Source organism: Trichoderma camerunense, assembly GCF_050948025.1.
Source record: "Trichoderma camerunense strain CBS 138272 chromosome Unknown V8C40scaffold_2, whole genome shotgun sequence".
Classification (NCBI taxonomy): Eukaryota; Fungi; Ascomycota; class Sordariomycetes; order Hypocreales; family Hypocreaceae; genus Trichoderma; species Trichoderma camerunense.
In genome coordinates, this window is record NW_028145368.1 from 2,795,500 (window position 1) to 2,810,797 (window position 15,298).

Consider the following 15,298-nt stretch of genomic DNA (forward strand, 5'->3'; position numbering starts at 1 on the left):
ACGAAACACTAAAATAAACCAACCAAGTCTATCGCTCGCAAGAACATCACAATGTCGAGCTCAAGCGCCAGTGACACGTTCTACCAGGACCTCAAAATCGGCTTAGAAATCCTCGTATTCGAACGCCTCCCGAAACACATCAAAAGGCACCACTACCTCTGCTTCTACCCTCGCAGCCCCGACGCCGATTACATCTCCGAATGGGGCTGCTGGTGCAAAGACGTCGAAAGACATCCCCACGACTACAGATCCTGTAAAGATAAAGCACGAAGAGCTCCTTATCCAGACATCATTAAACCTGATGCCTACATTGAAAAATGTAGGCATCGCACTTCTGAAGAACTTGAAAGGAGTTCTCACCGATTCTTTTGCTTCAAACCTACCGATTCCGTGTCGACCTTGATAGATTGGCTTTTGAACTCGAGGGCCAGTCCATCTGACTGGAAAGGTGTCAACGAGGATGTCATACGGCGGAACTTGCGCAAGTACGAGAAAGAATGGTATATCCTACCCCTGGAACGAAAATCTGAGAAAACTAATGTGCTGTGCGGCTTGGCAAGCCTACGAAACGGCATCCCAAAACAGGCACGACAGTCTAATGTCTCGTGGGAGGCAGAGAGATTAATGTACATACTGGGTTGGAGAGACATGGATTTTAAAAAATGGGCGGAGGATATTCACTGGGCCATGGGACAGGGTGCCGACATTAGGTTTGAGAGGGAGGAGGAGCTAAGGAGGAGGGATAGGTTTAAAATGGGGGACAGGTCAAGTAAGGAGAAAGATTTGATGATAAGAGAGGAGAAGACACCGACCGACAATTATCGAGGCCAACGATCTGGACGAGAAGGGGAAAGGCGGGGGCGCAGTCCTCCAAGAGAACAATACGGATACGCAAGGGAAGAGCCGACGCAATATCCTACTTCTTCAAGAGGGAAATCTAGAAGAGGAGCTGAGAGGCAGTGGCAAGATCCTCCGGACGAACGATACTACGAGAGAGATGAGAAGCCGCGCAACAATCCTCCAAAAGAACAACCTAGGAGAGGAAAGAGCAAGTCCAGTCGTCCAAAAGAACAATCTGGAGGATTCTATGACACCCTATTGGACACTCTTCCGGGGGGACAATTTATGCAGCGACAGAACAATTTTTTCACAGGCCAATATGAGAGGCGGCGGTTAACCGATCCTCCAAAAGGAGAATTTGGGAGGCAGTTGGCCACTCATATAACGGAGGAATGTGGGATTCAGGTAGCCAATGCTTTAGGAATAAGACAAAAGAGCCCGTCGCCCGCTCTTCCAGGAAGAAGCTCTAAGGGGCAGGTAGCCGATCCTCCAAGATATGAAGGCGGGGAGTCCAATTCTTCAAGAAAACGACATGGAACACGACAATATATGGAGAGTCACTGGAAAAGGCATCACTTACATTAGTTCATCTAGTTTGCATGGTAGGAAGGATCAGGGTCATGAGATTCCAAGAATGTAGCAATGAAATGAAATGAAATGCTTTAGAAATGCTATATGTATGTATCGGTCTATGTATATGTCAGGGCATTTGTTGCCCGCAAAGGTTCGCTCGGTCATTATCCATCCAGTTGTAAATCAGCGCTCGAAAAGAAACACGCCCACCAGACTCCAAGTAACCGCACTTATAAGATACATCGGGCCAAAGAGAAGAAGAGAAAAACAGGAAAAGAGAAAAAAAAGGGGGAAGACAAAAAGACAGCCAAGAATAAAAAAAAGAAAAAAATACAAAGCAAAATGTTTGCATGTATTAGTACACTTTCTTCACAAACTGGCCCTCAAGCGGGCAAACCGCACGAGATGTGCCTTTGGTATCGGGTATCATCAAGAAGATTCTTCATCTTCGGCAAATGCTGGTGAGCATCCGTGAGATTAAATCTCCTGCCAGCCGTGGCCTTGGGGTAGGGTGACGCCTTTCATAGCGGCTGGCTGAGCAGGTTGTTCGCTGGGCTCTAGCTCGCCCTTCATTTGCTCTTCACTCTGCTCAATCTGTTCCGTCGTCGATTGGCCGTTCTTTTGCTCATCTGGCTCACCTAGGCCAATGGTGTCGATCCAGTTCCAGTGATCAATAACATCGTGTCCGCTTCTATCGAAAATGGCCTTGTCGTCGTTGAGCCCATCGACAGCTACATCAGAGCTAGAGCCGTCCTTCTTTGCCAAGTCCAGTTTGTCCATGTGGGAACCGTCGATGAGGTCTCCAATCCAAGTCCGCGCGACAGGAATGTTGTTTGCTCGGAAAAAATGCAGTTGCGCACGCAGGTTCAGGCGAAGTGCACGCTCGGGCTCCACGGCGTTGAAGATCTTCCTCGTCAAGAGTGGGAATAGAATGCCAAAATCAGACTGACTCAGATGAGCTGAGCTTCCGACGTAAAAGAAATTGGGCTCCGGAAGCTTGTTACCACTAGGCCGCTCATAGATGGCCGGGGTGACAACCTTAGCCGTAGGATCGGGAGACAATAACCGTGCCGTGACATGGAGATGCTCGGGCCACTTGAAGAAAGCTTCCGATTCAACAGCCAGTAGTGCAGTTCCTCCCGGAGCTGAGGGGACATCGGCGTATACGGGAAGCGGTAGGTTGAACAGTGGAGTCGAGTTGGGAGCAAGCAGAGGCAGACACCACATATCCAGGAGCATAGTGGCGTTCTTCTCCGTCACCTGCTTTCGAATGCTGCTGTCCTTGGCGGGTCTGAACAACGGCGCCTCCATGGCTGCAACCTCTGCAACATCGGCGTAGTAGGTGCTCTTGAGAAACTGGTACATGGTGGTGGAGCCGAAGCTGTGGCCCGCAAAGATGATACTGCCGGGCTCGTTGACATTCAGGCGGCCGACGAATTGGCTCAGGCTTGGGGTGGTGAGATTGAGGTTGGTAAACTCTCGACCGGCATCCATGGCTAGAACTGCTTCGTGAACCAGGCCCATCTCCCAAAGTCTAATCCTAAGCTGCGCTTCTCTCGCCTCGTACACCTCGGGTGTGACCTCATGGGAGATTCGGTTGTACGGGACGACCTTTCGGGCCAAGCGGCCGTTCTGGCCAGGAACACGAACAAACGAGGTAACGGCGCTTCCATCTCGGTGCTCGGGGCAGATGACGACGATTCCGTGAGAAGCAAGCGATCCGGCAATGTATGAATACGAGTTTCGGCTACCTCCTAGGCCATGGGAGAAGATCATGGTTGGCCATCGCTTGTCGTCGGTATTGACGGATTCCAAGGTGGCGTTTTTGTGAGCGGGAATGGAGGTGTAGTGAAGATGTCGAGGTAGAAATCTATTGGACAATGGCGTCAGGAGAGCTCAAGTTAAGGTTTTGAATAATTTCTGAATTATGACTTACGAGAGGAGCTCGGCTAGAGTGTGTCCAACGCCCATGAACTTGGTGTAAGCAGAGACATAGTGTCTTTGCGGCGCGGGTAGCCAGCTGATGAGCTTCTCGTTGGATTCGGCGACTGCAGGATAGAAGACTCGAAACAGGACCGTCGGGATGTCGCTGGCATTGTCGGGTCGCGGAGACGGAGAAGGCAGATCGTCAACGGGAATCTCGACATCGAGGGTGCCGACCTTGTATGGTCCGGTATATTCGGGAAAAGCTGGGACGGGATTTAATCTGGAGAGATAGGCAGACAGCCTCGAGGTCGCGGAGGGCTCTGAGGCGCCAATCATGGTGGCGATTGCGACGACGGTTGTGGTGATGAAGGTGTCGTCGTTTAGATGGCGTGGCGATGACCTAATAATCGTACCAAACAAGATGTATAGATGGATAGATAGGCGAGGCGAATGCGACCGCGATTGATGACGACGTAGAAGAAGAAGAAGAAGAAGAAGTAACAGGGAGAAGGCGAAATGGAAGGATGGAATAAATAAAGGAATAATAAAGGTAAGCAGTCCGAAACAATGGAATGGAAGGAAGGATGCTAGGGGGATGGAAGGGTAATATTAAAAGTGTATTATTAGGGGGAAGAAAGAAATTGAAAAAAATAGTTTGGAGGTGCAAAACAGCTACTAGTAGGCAAGTTCTAATAATAAGCTGGCGGCGTGTCGAATCAAATCAATTACGATCCATTACGATGCGATCAAAATTCGATACGTACTTTTTCGTCGCCAAGGTTTCGGAGTCGGAGGCACAGCAACTTCACAGTGACGCAAGCCGGACCCCTTTCATGGTCAGCTCGGCTTTGTTGGCTGGCAAATGGCAGTGCAGATCGCCTCATTACATCAGCATCACAAGCAAAACAATGGAACCAACAGAAAAGTCTTGCCATGTGCTACTCCATAGGGCGGTATAGCGTCAAGTAGATGAGGGTCTGGTTCAGCCAATGTTGGTCCAACTACAACTATCCGGGAGCTTCGTCACGCGACTCGTGCTTTGTTTTTGGATTCCAATGGCGGTAAAGATGCATCTGGGCTCCATTCCTGCTGCAGTGAGGCAGCATGAGAAAAAAACACTAACAAGAAAAAATCCTGGCGGCACAAATGCTAAGATGAACTGGCGTGGAGCTGCGTGTAAGAGACTGCTCGAGGCTAGGCCAATTCGGATACCGAAGTATGCTCTGGGAAGAGGCCGTGTGTCTTGTTGCTGGATCGGGACAAGCAAAATGGCGGACATGCCGTGAAGGTAGCAGAGACGGTGGAGATGCTGTGCATTTGCATGTAGTGAAGCTCTAGATATGAGATATAGCATGGTGAGAAGGGGATGCTCTCCTATATCGTGCATTTAGCTTATGGGGATTTGATATGATATGATATGATCCCCAATCGACGTGTACTTGAAATGAGGGGTAAATTTGGAGTAGCACGGGGTCTACAGAGCATATCGAGAGAATTAAAGGAGGATCCAAAGATGCAGATGGCTATTGGTTCGGGGTTTGGCGCTGGATATGGAATTGCTGGATCTCTGCCAAGTACAAAGACGATGTTGTCATTGATCAATTACACGGCATCTTGTTGGCGGAGCTCTAAGGTGGCTGGTGCGGCTGAGTCATCCCCCGTTTCAGTTGGCGCCCAATCTGCTGTGGCGCTTCAATGTTTTTTGGCCTTCCTTCGGCGTGACTTTCATGACATGCGGGTTGTTTCACAGCAATTTTAACCTCCCCCAAGGCCTGAAGCTATTGGTATAGACGACATCATAGCTATCCTCCCATTAACTAGCGCCTCATACCTCCGAATTCACAGCAATTTTAACTCCTCCCAAAGCTTTGAACCGTTGTCACATCTGGCGCTGTTGGCTGTTAACCAGATCAAAATCCCCAATTCACAACAATTTTAGCCACTCTCCAGACCTTAGGAGGATCCAAGAAATACAGATTGGCATTGCGGCATCTAAGAAAGAGAGCTGTTCGCGTGTTCCGCTTAAATGAGTACATGGATAATTTAAATTCGATGCCGTTTAATGATAGTACTTGATATTTTTTGTTTTGTTCTACCCATATCACTGCCTGCCACAGCCAAGAGCTCTAGACGGATGATTACAGGTGCATAAGGTACCTGCTCAAAGCAAGACAGCTTCCCATGTTGTCAAGTGCTTAGGCTTTGCTCTGCAGAATGTCAAATGCAATGTTTGCATCGCCGTCGAATTCATTCTCAGCAAGACGGTGTGACAATATTCCCAATCGTTCCAACAAACCCGCATCTCTTAGGTTGTAGCCTGCGAATCTCGGTCGGAATCCAGCATCCTCAATCAGTTTACGAGCTGTATCCGTAGAATCTGAATTGCCACCAATGAATAAAACTGGCGGTACACGGCCCGATGTCCATTTAGAAGCATCAAGTAACGTTGCCTCAAAAGTATTAAATGCTTTAAAAATGATGGCCTCTGGAAATGCCTTCTGGACCTCCTCCGCAGTAGATGTTCGTTGCATATACTCGACATCATGGTAATGATGGAAGTTCTCATCCACGTTGAGAGGGTTCATGGTGTCAATTATAATCTTTCCCGAAAGCATAACCCCGGCTCTTTGAAGCGCTTGGAGGACATGGCTCAGTCGTGGGAAGTATATCGAAAAGACTACAACATCGCCAAAGTTGGCCGCTTCGACGAGTGAGCCATATTTGAACTTTGCCAATTCGGTTTCAGCTAGTCCTTTGCTCGAGCCGAGTTCTTGGATGCGTGTACGAAGCTTTTCTGGAGATGTTTCTTTGCTTAGCATGATGTCGTGGCCATGTCGAATCCAGGACGTTGCCAGATTCTGTCCAATATTGCCTGCGTTGACAATGCCAATCTTCATCTTGCGAATATGAAATGAAATAGTAAATAAAACACTTAAATGAAGGTTATTTCTTCTTGATTAGGCCAATACTCGGATCAGCACTTATAAAGAACTTAGTGCAGCCGCGCGCTGTTGATATGGGATCGACAAAGCTTCCGCGGAGGCTCTTTACATCAGCTGCTTCGTAATTCACTTCATAATAAAATTTTATTCCGAGATTCATTATTATTAATGACCTGAGCGAATTGCATATCTCAATTAAGTGCGTAACTGCTTCTTGTAGTTTTTGAGTTCCGCGGAACTGATTACCAATTTCAAGACGCACTACTCCGATCGAAGCTGATGTATGAAGATCCGGCACGTTATGACGCCACCTATTAAATGAATTCATGATATATGTAGAGTCTCACAAAGTGATACACGGTAGACTTTGAAACGCGAAATTGCATCTCAGTATATAACAGCAGCTTGTGAGTTACTGCTTCAATGAGTCTTTGTAATATTCCCACTGTTAATTCTATCTTTTGTATCAGCAATACTCTATCCTAAACACATCAAACACTTTTTAAAAACAGACTGAAAAAATGCCAGAACCACTTCGCATCGTAGTGGTTGTTGGAGCCACAGGCAATCAAGGCGTTGGCGTGGTTCGCGCACTCTTGGCCTTGGAGACAGCAGATGGGAACCCATGGTTCGTCCGTGCCATAACGCGAGATCCCAATTCGGCGAAAGCAAAGCGCTTTCTGGCCGATAACCAGACGGCTGACAATCGTCTTGCCCTTGTCGCTGGACATGTATATGACAAGAGCTCTCTCCAAGATGCTTTTGCCGGCGCCTATGGCGTCTTCGGTCTCACGTCCGAAGCTTACCCCGGTAGAGTCCTGGAGAGAGAAGAAGAGATGCAGCATGAAATTGAGGCTGGACAAAACATAGTACTAGCAGCCAAGGCTTGTGGAATTAAGCATTTCGTCTTCAGCAGCTTGCCTGATATGGTCAAGACAACAAAAGGACAGTTTCCAAAGATTCATCATATGAACAATAAGCATGTGATAGAGCAGATCGCGAGAAAAGAGCTCGGAGGAGTTACCTTTATAATTCCAGGTTTGTGCTCGGATGACATAATGGTATTATTGTACAATATTATTGACAGCAGTCTGCTCCTGTAGGGTTCTTTTACACAAACCTAAACCGACTTCAATATTGTCAACGGAGAGGTAAGCGTACCCAAATACTGTATGATAAAAAAGAGGCTAACTTAATGGTTCAACAGCCGATGGAGTTGTTCGCTTCTGCACTCCAATTCCAGGTCACCAAGCTGTGCAATGGACCGACCCAACTCATGATGTTGGTATATTTGCTGCAAGTAAGTCCTATCCGGTCACTACCAGCATACACTCGAGCGACTCATAAACTCATCTTTCATGAAGGAATATTCGATGTGGGACTTGAGAAGACCCACAGAAAGACGTATCTTGCGATGAGCCCTCTGATCATGGCCGACGATATGGCCGAGACCTTTACGCGAGTCACAGGCCAGCCCGCTATTCACGAACCGATTTCTGCCGAAGAATTCGCAGAGTTTGCAGTCCCATTGGTTGGGCCAGCATTCAGAGAGGATGCCAAGCAGATGATGGAATGGGCCGCTGTGATGCCAAGTGATAAAATCTGTTTTGGGGCTATGGACGCGAATCAGGACAATTCTTTCGAGATGCTGGGCTTGAAAGCTAGCTCTTTTGAGGATTGGCTTCATCGAAGTGGGTGGACGGGACCTGCCTGAGGACATGATAATAGTATCATATAACCACGAAACTGTGGTGTTCAATTGGATTGTATGGTACTCACTTCGCTCTACTATATATAGGTCCTGAGATTGGCTTAAGGGTAATGTGAACGGAAGCAATTACGACAGGGCCGAATTGTGTGACGAAAAAGATAGTAGTCTTTGATATAACATTAACAAGTTCCGTAGTTCCTAAGTAGGTTGCGTGTTGGATTGTCACTCAATGATGTTTCGAACAGTTCAATGGCATATGATATCCATTCATGACCTGATGTAACGCCACAACAGCGTTGGTATGTTCAACTAAAGATACTAACTCATACACAATACTAAAGAAGGATACGGGGACAGACCCCCAAGATAGGTGCAGCACGCTTACGCTCAACCCTTTGAACAATATCTACACAAATATCCCGAAGTATGCGGACATCTTCTCTTTGCGTTTCCTCCGCACCAGCTTTCAGCCACTGCAAGGCCTTATCAACAAGTTGGCTATCTAGCTGTATCCGATGATGAAGGAGATTGCGCAGATTGTTGGTTACTAAAACCATCATGGATGATACGTAAGGACAAGAGACGATCCTGACAGCCACCATCAATAAGATGTTCGATATTTTGGGGAATCCACTTACCAGCGAAGCCAGACCTCCGCTGACCATGCCCGTTCAAACAAAATCATAAAGTCTCGCGCTTGGTGTACCAGTGTTGCCCATCCAATGGGAAGCTGCAGTTTTCCCATACCTCCTCTCACGATGTCGTGCACACCCCTCACCCACTCATCGTTCCAGGCATGAGCTCTATTAATAAGAGTCATACAACGAAGGCTGATAGAATGCAGAACACAAAATAAGCCAAGACTCGTTGAGTCGTTTGCTATCGAAGTGATGACGGCGGCGCCGCCAAACTCAGATGGTATCTCGGTTTGCCATTTCTCGAGGGCTTCGAGTACGCTATTGGCTGCAGCGAGTCGCTCTTCTGGACTGCGTTTCGCGGCCCTCGTCGAGAAGATACAGTCATATACACCACCCTCGATATTAGCTAGTTGCACACGTGCTAGGAAGTAGTTCATTCTAGCATTTCTATCGGCAGTAGCTATTACTCCAGGAGTGTCACTGTCGCCATCATCATCCGCAGGTAGGGAATGTGGCAAGTCTAGATCAATGTCATCGTCAAGCTGAATAAATGGTTGTTGTGCGCGCAGACTTAGATCCTTGTCCAAAATATACACCAGCCAGAAGACGTGAGTATGTTGCCTCCTTTCTTCAGGGTCTAGGTGTGCTGATGTGATCCGATTTTGAAGACCCATTTTGTGTGCTAGGCGGATTGTCGCTGCTATCAAGATCAAAGCCTGAGTTGGATCGTGGGCGCTCTGGAGGACCATCACCATGCCCACTAGCGTCTGTATGTTTAAGAGTCGAGTTTCGCTCAGCATTACATTTGAGATGACTGATTGTGCTCTGTTCAGATATTCGGTGGTGTGGGCCGCCCGAGCTCCTGCATCATCAGTACCATCTGGTGGCGAGATTTGTTGACAAGTCAAGGCCAGAACTACATTGATAGCAGCCCACGCTACTGGATCCCGTTGTCGAGGTGTGCGAGAATAGCATTCGCCGACTAGACGCAAAAAAGTACCGGCGTGAAATAATGGAAGTACCGAGTTTAGTTTGTTGAGAAACGTTTCGATCATGGGCAAAGCTTGTTGGAGGGGAGGGAGGATCATGGAGCTGTTTGCATTGTTATGGCTTCCTGCAGGTTGATGATTATTGTCTTTTATAGGATTTTGGGTCTAGATTTCATGTCGTTAGCAATGTTGAAATGCCGAACAGGAGGAGGAGACACACCAATTGAGTTTCTAATTCCCGTACCCGCGCTCGTAGGCTCTGGACTTCATCTGCCCTCGTTGTGTCATTGCCACCATTATGCCGAGTCTTGGGTCTTGACCTGCGGCTTTGGGCTGTATGGGTGCATTCTCTTGCATAAATTATACAGTTAGAACAGCGAGGCTGCTGTCCATTGCATTTGAGTTTGCGAGTGTAGCATAAATCGCAGGCCTGTCCGCCGCTAAGATCAGTGGTTGCGTTCTTCAAAGGCTGGATAGAGTATGACCTTTCTGGGGCGATGATCAATTTCCATTGAAGTTTTGGCATCCATGGAGCTCATAAGTCAAGTTAATGTCAACATTGAATCGAGTGTTTGATTCCTGGAGCCTAATATGTCAGTATTATGACCAAGATGCTTCCGCGGAAGCTAGCTGACAAAGCGGAATCCGCCCGAATTTATCAGCCAACTTTAAAGTTATGTGGACTCACACCAATCTTGAGATGCTTAAAAAGTGGTCCTGTGATGGGTGAAATATGGGAATATTCGGTATTAGTTAGAGTACATACTTGAGTATACATGTACGTGATGATCTGGATGTGGCCTATATGGCCACGTCTTCCGCGGACCTGCTACGTCGGAGGTGAAAAATGGTGAGATTGGAAATATCTGATTGACTATGTTCTGTTCCATGGCTATTCTATTTCAAATGCGCCAGAAGAGGTTTGGAATACGTTCCGAGCTTTGCTTTGGAGTTAGAAACTTGGCAATAAAAGCCTGGTATAAGATTTCCACAATCATTCAAGCTGTCGAGTAAGAGACACTCCTATTTCTATATGCATCAAGCAGGAGACTCATCTTCATAACCACGACCTTATTAAAGACCAACTCAAATCAAAATGCCTGATTACGTCTCCTTCACCAAGACATGGCACAATAAACCCTACGCGGCCATCGACCCAGCTCGCCCTGAACTCAGCGTTGCAGGTGCTTTTGTTGTAGTCACAGGCGGAGGCACAGGCATTGGAAAAGCTATCGCTATAGCTTTCGCACAAGCCGGTGCCAAAACTGTCGCTATCCTCGGCAGACGCCTCGAGAAGCTGGAAGAAACGGCCACTGAGATTACCAGCAAGGCCAAAAATGCTGATATCCAGGTCTTGTTCGAAAGAGCCGACTTGAGCAAGCGTGCCGACGTTGATGCCGCAGCCACAGCTTTGGTGAAAAAGGCCAGCGGTGCCAAGATCAACATCTTCATCAATTGTGCAGGGGTCATGCCCGAAGTTGGGTCTGTAGAGGGATATGATGAAGCGGCACTGCGTCAAGGATTCGAGCTCGGCGTCATCGCCCCTTTCAACGCGATCCAGTCTTTTGCACCCTTACTTGCAGCTGACGCGCATGTGTATAACGTCTCTTCGGGATTAGCCCACATCAAGCCTGTGCCGGGTATTTGGGTGTATTCTGCTCTTAAGGCTGCCACTACCAAGATGTTCGATTATTTGCAGGAAGAGCACCCTGAATGGCATATTGTTCAGATCCAGCCTGGAGTCATTTCAACGGGTTTCAACTCCCATCTCGGCGTGGTTTCGGAGGATGAGCGTAAGTGCATCCAAATGGTAAACTGGTCTTCCAAAACACTGACGAAGATGATACACTGTAGCTGAACTTGCTGGTCAATTCACGGTGTGGCTTGCGTCGCCAGAGGCTAAGTTCCTTAAGAGCAAGTTTATCTGGGTCAATTGGGATGTCGATGAACTTAAAGCTCGCGCTGATGAGATCAAAAACTCTTGGCTCTTCAGAATTCTGCTCAATGGAGTGGAGATGTGACAACATGTCTGTGACAAGTAGTAGCTGCAAGCTATATTGGGCAAAGATGGTCTAGAATATCTTGGCTGAGGAGAGGCAGGGCTTCTTTTTTTTAAGGATAATATAAATCGCAATATGACACATAAAGTTGACTGTCAAAATTTGAGATTGATGAAATGGATGTTCGAGCTCGTTGGCCCCTTGATGGCGAGGATATCCAAGTTTGTAATGGCTCGTTAAAGACCCGCGATATTACGATTTAAAAGCTTCAAAATAATCTTGACCCCTCCCAGAGACTTACACCCGATGTATAAGCGGCACTGAGATGTCAGAACCTCAGGGACTATGGCTTCAAAGCAATTTTAACCTTCCCCAAGGCCTTGTTCTCAGACGCGTGACATTACCTGCAGCTTCACAGCAATTTTAATCCTTCCCATGGCCTTGAGCTGTCTGCGTAAGCGCATCTACCCGTCATCTACACTCCAACAGCCTGTGGAAACATGCAACAAAAAAGAACCGCCTCGTCCTTACACTAAAAACTGATCTGAGTAATGTTCATTAATCAGGCGCCCGTTCACCGGAACATTCGCAAGCAATGTTGTGACGCAGCTACGATGTACGTACTTCAATGTTCTTTTCTTCAGCGATTCTACCACTTGAGCCTGTACAAGAACCTCTACCAATCACATACCAGGCCGTTAAGCTGTTAAGTAAAGTGTTTCCAATGGAAGCTCTTCACAGCAATCTAAGGACCACCAAAAGCCTTGAGATGTCTGGATTTATGTAGGTGAGCATAGATATCCACCATTACATCAACAGGTTCGAGGTACATTCACCGAAGGCTCAAATTGGTTTCACAGCAATTGTAGCCCCCCTCAATGCCTTTCGCTCTGTGCATTTAGTCATCAGCTGCGCTCCAAGAACCTTGGGACTTATACGAGCAAAAAGTCCCCATCTTGCCCTTACACTAAAACCCGAAGGTTCAGTAATCCAGGCACGCTTCAAATGCCTCTGCGCCCGTTGTCCGTGAGATTTACAATGTTATGGCCCAGTACTTCTTCTCTCCAGCTACAGTATTCAACCACCAGCCCGTGTAAGAGAGACTCTGCTCCATCGCCCGCCAGGCCCTTGGGCCGAAAAAGGCAAGAATACCCGATCTGGAAACCTCTCAGCAATTTTGACTCCGCCCAAGGCCTTACACCAGCTGTATAAGCGCATCGACACATCAGCTACACCTCTCTAAAATGAGAGAAGCAGTCCTCCTATACGAGAGGTAATACTTGGACTAAAGCAGGTATAACACATTTCTTTTCTCCCTAATGGAACCTCTTTGCTCATCGTCCGCCCGCGGCGCCACATTAGTCATTTGGCGATTACCTCTCTCTGCCAGCTCAAACTCAACCGGCATCCACTCCAAATTTCCAATCACGTTGCTCCTAAACTACACCACTCCTCCATTGGCTGTTGCTCCGTAAACGCCATCAACAGCCGAACCACCCGGACTCCATCCCGGAGAACCGCCTTAAAAACGATGGCCAAATCATCAGGCTACGGCAGCGGACATGTGTGTTGCCTCCATCCAGTGGTTGGTACCTTGCTTCAGGGCTGCTCCCCAAACCATACGTGTACGAGCGATTTGCGTTCCACGTACCAAAGTGCGCTGTTGAAGAAACGCCACGGAGGACTCGCAACGAATCGAAGCGCATTGCCAGCCGTGAATCTATGGGGCGCCTTGCATTGAGTGCATGCTTGGGTTCGGCCTTGCGGCTGGCGCCGGATCGTTTCTTTGTGCCCGAATCCGCTAACTCCGCCCTTCAAGTGACAACCGCCTAGTGTTGCTATTGGTATTGTATGGTGTAGCGCGGTATGGTTATTGCCCATTGCTCCAGAAGTTGGGTAACTTTGCGCGTTAGTTTGGCATTGATGACCCGGTTCCTGTGCTCTCCGTTGATGCCTCAAATTCACGCTCGAGAATATATAGGGTGCCCTTTTGCTCCTCGTTCTCCTCGTCTGACATTTCAATCTCATTCATAACAAGTCAAGTCATCCCATCCCATCCTATCTACAACACACAAACAACAATAATGGCTTCCGTCAACCAATCAGCTCAGACCCTCAAGGCTCTTCACAAGCCTGGCTCGCCTCTCGTGCTCTCCAACATCTGGGACCTTTCATCTCTCAATGCCATCGTCTCTCTAAACTCAGAAGGCTCTAAGCCCGTCAAGGCATTGGCAACAGCATCATGGGCCATCGCTGCTAGCCTTGGCATTCAAGATGAAGAACTCACCATGGTGCAAAACCTCGAAGCCATCTCTCGAATTGCACCCCTTGCGGAACAGGCAGGCCTTCCTCTTTCCGTCGATCTCCAGGACGGTTACGGAGATCTCATCACAGCTGTCGTCACCGCCGCTGTAGAATACGGCGCTGCTGGAGCCAACCTCGAGGATAGCATTCCTTCCGCTGGTTTCGGTAAGGGCATCTCTGGCTCCCTCTACAAGCTTGAGGATCAAGTTGCCCGGCTCAAGCGTGCTTTCGATGCCGCCAAAGACGCCGGTGCCCCCGATTTTGTCATCAACGCTCGATCTGACATCTTCCGCCTCGAATCTCCCGATCTGAGCCTCGAAGCTCGGGTAGCTGAGGCTATCAAGCGTGGCAAGGCATATCTTGCAGCTGGTGCCACGTCAGTTTTCTTCTTCGGTGGCCCCAATGGCTTGTCTAAAGAGACCATCAAGACTCTTGTCAAGGAGTTGGATGGAAAGGTCGCCGTTATGTTGTCTGGACAACCTGGCTCTCTCACCACAACTGATCTTGCCAGCATTGGTGTTTCGAGAATCAGCGTTGGACCTAGCCTATATATTGCTGCGATGAACGCGGCCAAGGCAAAGGCGCTCGAGATGTTTTCTGGCGGCGGATTGGCATAAATCGTATATTGTACATATAACATGGATGAGCTCGGATTAGTAATTTAGACATTGGATGGATCAATTGTGTTTCACCAGATTGATAGCACTATAACAGAAACAAAAATACATACTGTAAAAACTCAACTAACCTTCGTGTACTTCTTCTCTTCTCACAGCAACTCAAATGCGATAGATGCAGGTACGCCAGTAGATGTAGGTAGAGAGAAATCCTGGGGACCATATTGTCTGATTTGGTTATTACTTTGCACACGGCCTGTTACTATACGGCAATTGTGATTAAGCCAACGAAGAACCCGTCACTTTCTGCATGCGTGAATCATAAGGGGGACTTGATCGTAGCAAACTCAAGTCTCCATCACAGGCTAATCCCGGACGGCTGTAGCCGTTGAGATCTACCCGTAGTGGACTAGAATAAGACCCAGTGCCTGACTCAAGGCCAGATCCCGCGCTGCAAGTTCGTGATTCAACTGCGCTGTCAAAGGGTTCCTGATGATCTAACAGAAAGTTCCGCGTAGCGACCATCTTTGCAATGAGGAGATAAAAGACTTGACACTCCTCTTCACAGCTGTAGACCAAAGTTGGATCTCTGGCTGATGATGTAGGATTCAATCGTTATCGCCGTGCCCATGGTCCTTATTTCCGTATACGAGCAAGGGACGACCAACAGCCAAACCGTGAATCTGACACATCATCTACGGCAGATGGCATTGATCCTATTTTGCGCATATACACGTAATCCTCGATCATCCACTGAG

The 15,298-nt window shown here is 47.9% G+C and overlaps 7 protein-coding genes across 7 annotated transcripts; 4 read left to right on the forward strand and 3 right to left on the reverse strand.

Moving 5' to 3' along the window:
* Positions 1–51: 51 nt before the first annotated feature.
* V8C40DRAFT_261966 (uncharacterized protein) lies at positions 52–403 on the forward strand (the record flags this gene model as incomplete). Its single annotated transcript, XM_083219321.1, has 2 exons — positions 52–253; positions 324–403. The coding sequence occupies 2 exons, from the start codon at positions 52–54 to the stop codon at positions 401–403; spliced, it is 282 nt and encodes a 93-aa protein (XP_083078338.1).
* A 1,481-nt stretch (positions 404–1,884) lies between these two features.
* V8C40DRAFT_104279 (platelet-activating factor acetylhydrolase) lies at positions 1,885–3,793 on the reverse strand. The gene is made up of 2 exons (XM_083210702.1): positions 3,350–3,793; positions 1,885–3,283 (listed from the first exon to the last, which is right to left on the reverse strand). Exons 1-2 carry the CDS (start codon positions 3,673–3,675, stop codon positions 1,891–1,893), a joined length of 1,719 nt encoding a protein of 572 aa, XP_083078339.1. The 5' UTR covers positions 3,676–3,793; the 3' UTR covers positions 1,885–1,890.
* Positions 3,794–5,534: 1,741 nt separating this feature from the next.
* V8C40DRAFT_282725 (NADPH-dependent F420 reductase) lies at positions 5,535–6,236 on the reverse strand (the record flags this gene model as incomplete). Its single annotated transcript, XM_083221834.1, has 1 exon — positions 5,535–6,236. The coding sequence occupies one exon, from the start codon at positions 6,234–6,236 to the stop codon at positions 5,535–5,537; it is 702 nt and encodes a 233-aa protein (XP_083078340.1).
* Positions 6,237–6,802: 566 nt separating this feature from the next.
* On the forward strand, positions 6,803–7,995 carry V8C40DRAFT_261969 (uncharacterized protein; the record flags this gene model as incomplete). The annotated part of the gene is made up of 4 exons (XM_083219322.1): positions 6,803–7,319; positions 7,385–7,432; positions 7,489–7,581; positions 7,646–7,995. 4 exons carry the CDS (start codon positions 6,803–6,805, stop codon positions 7,993–7,995), a joined length of 1,008 nt encoding a protein of 335 aa, XP_083078341.1.
* A 270-nt stretch (positions 7,996–8,265) lies between these two features.
* On the reverse strand, positions 8,266–10,350 carry V8C40DRAFT_234146 (transcription factor domain-containing protein). The gene is made up of 5 exons (XM_083213538.1): positions 10,308–10,350; positions 10,105–10,198; positions 9,840–10,049; positions 8,631–9,784; positions 8,266–8,580 (listed from the first exon to the last, which is right to left on the reverse strand). The coding sequence occupies exons 2-5, from the start codon at positions 10,156–10,158 to the stop codon at positions 8,328–8,330; spliced, it is 1,671 nt and encodes a 556-aa protein (XP_083078342.1). The 5' UTR covers positions 10,159–10,198; positions 10,308–10,350; the 3' UTR covers positions 8,266–8,327.
* A 365-nt stretch (positions 10,351–10,715) lies between these two features.
* Positions 10,716–11,640, forward strand: V8C40DRAFT_272645 (SDR family NAD(P)-dependent oxidoreductase; the record flags this gene model as incomplete). Its single annotated transcript, XM_083220380.1, has 2 exons — positions 10,716–11,412; positions 11,474–11,640. The coding sequence occupies 2 exons, from the start codon at positions 10,716–10,718 to the stop codon at positions 11,638–11,640; spliced, it is 864 nt and encodes a 287-aa protein (XP_083078343.1).
* Positions 11,641–13,048: 1,408 nt separating this feature from the next.
* Positions 13,049–14,666, forward strand: V8C40DRAFT_234153 (phosphoenolpyruvate phosphomutase-domain-containing protein). The gene has a single exon (XM_083213539.1). It carries the CDS (start codon positions 13,704–13,706, stop codon positions 14,538–14,540), a length of 837 nt encoding a protein of 278 aa, XP_083078344.1. The 5' UTR covers positions 13,049–13,703; the 3' UTR covers positions 14,541–14,666.
* The last annotated feature ends 632 nt before the right edge of the window (positions 14,667–15,298 follow it).

Excerpts from the sequence above, each read along its gene's own strand:
- V8C40DRAFT_104279 (XM_083210702.1), bottom strand. The coding sequence starts at position 3,675 with ATGATTGGCGCCTCAGAGCCCTCCGCGACCTCGAGGCTGTCTGCCTAT. Across the intron at positions 3,284-3,349 it reads ACTCTAGCCGAGCTCCTCTC|ATTTCTACCTCGACATCTTC; the intron begins GTAAGTCATAAT and ends ATTGTCCAATAG.
- V8C40DRAFT_234146 (XM_083213538.1), bottom strand. The coding sequence starts at position 10,158 with ATGAGCTCCATGGATGCCAAAACTTCAATGGAAATTGATCATCGCCCC. Across the intron at positions 9,785-9,839 it reads GGGAATTAGAAACTCAATTG|ACCCAAAATCCTATAAAAGA; the intron begins GTGTGTCTCCTC and ends CATGAAATCTAG. Across the intron at positions 8,581-8,630 it reads GCGGAGGTCTGGCTTCGCTG|GATCGTCTCTTGTCCTTACG; the intron begins GTAAGTGGATTC and ends GGTGGCTGTCAG.
- V8C40DRAFT_234153 (XM_083213539.1), top strand. The coding sequence starts at position 13,704 with ATGGCTTCCGTCAACCAATCAGCTCAGACCCTCAAGGCTCTTCACAAG.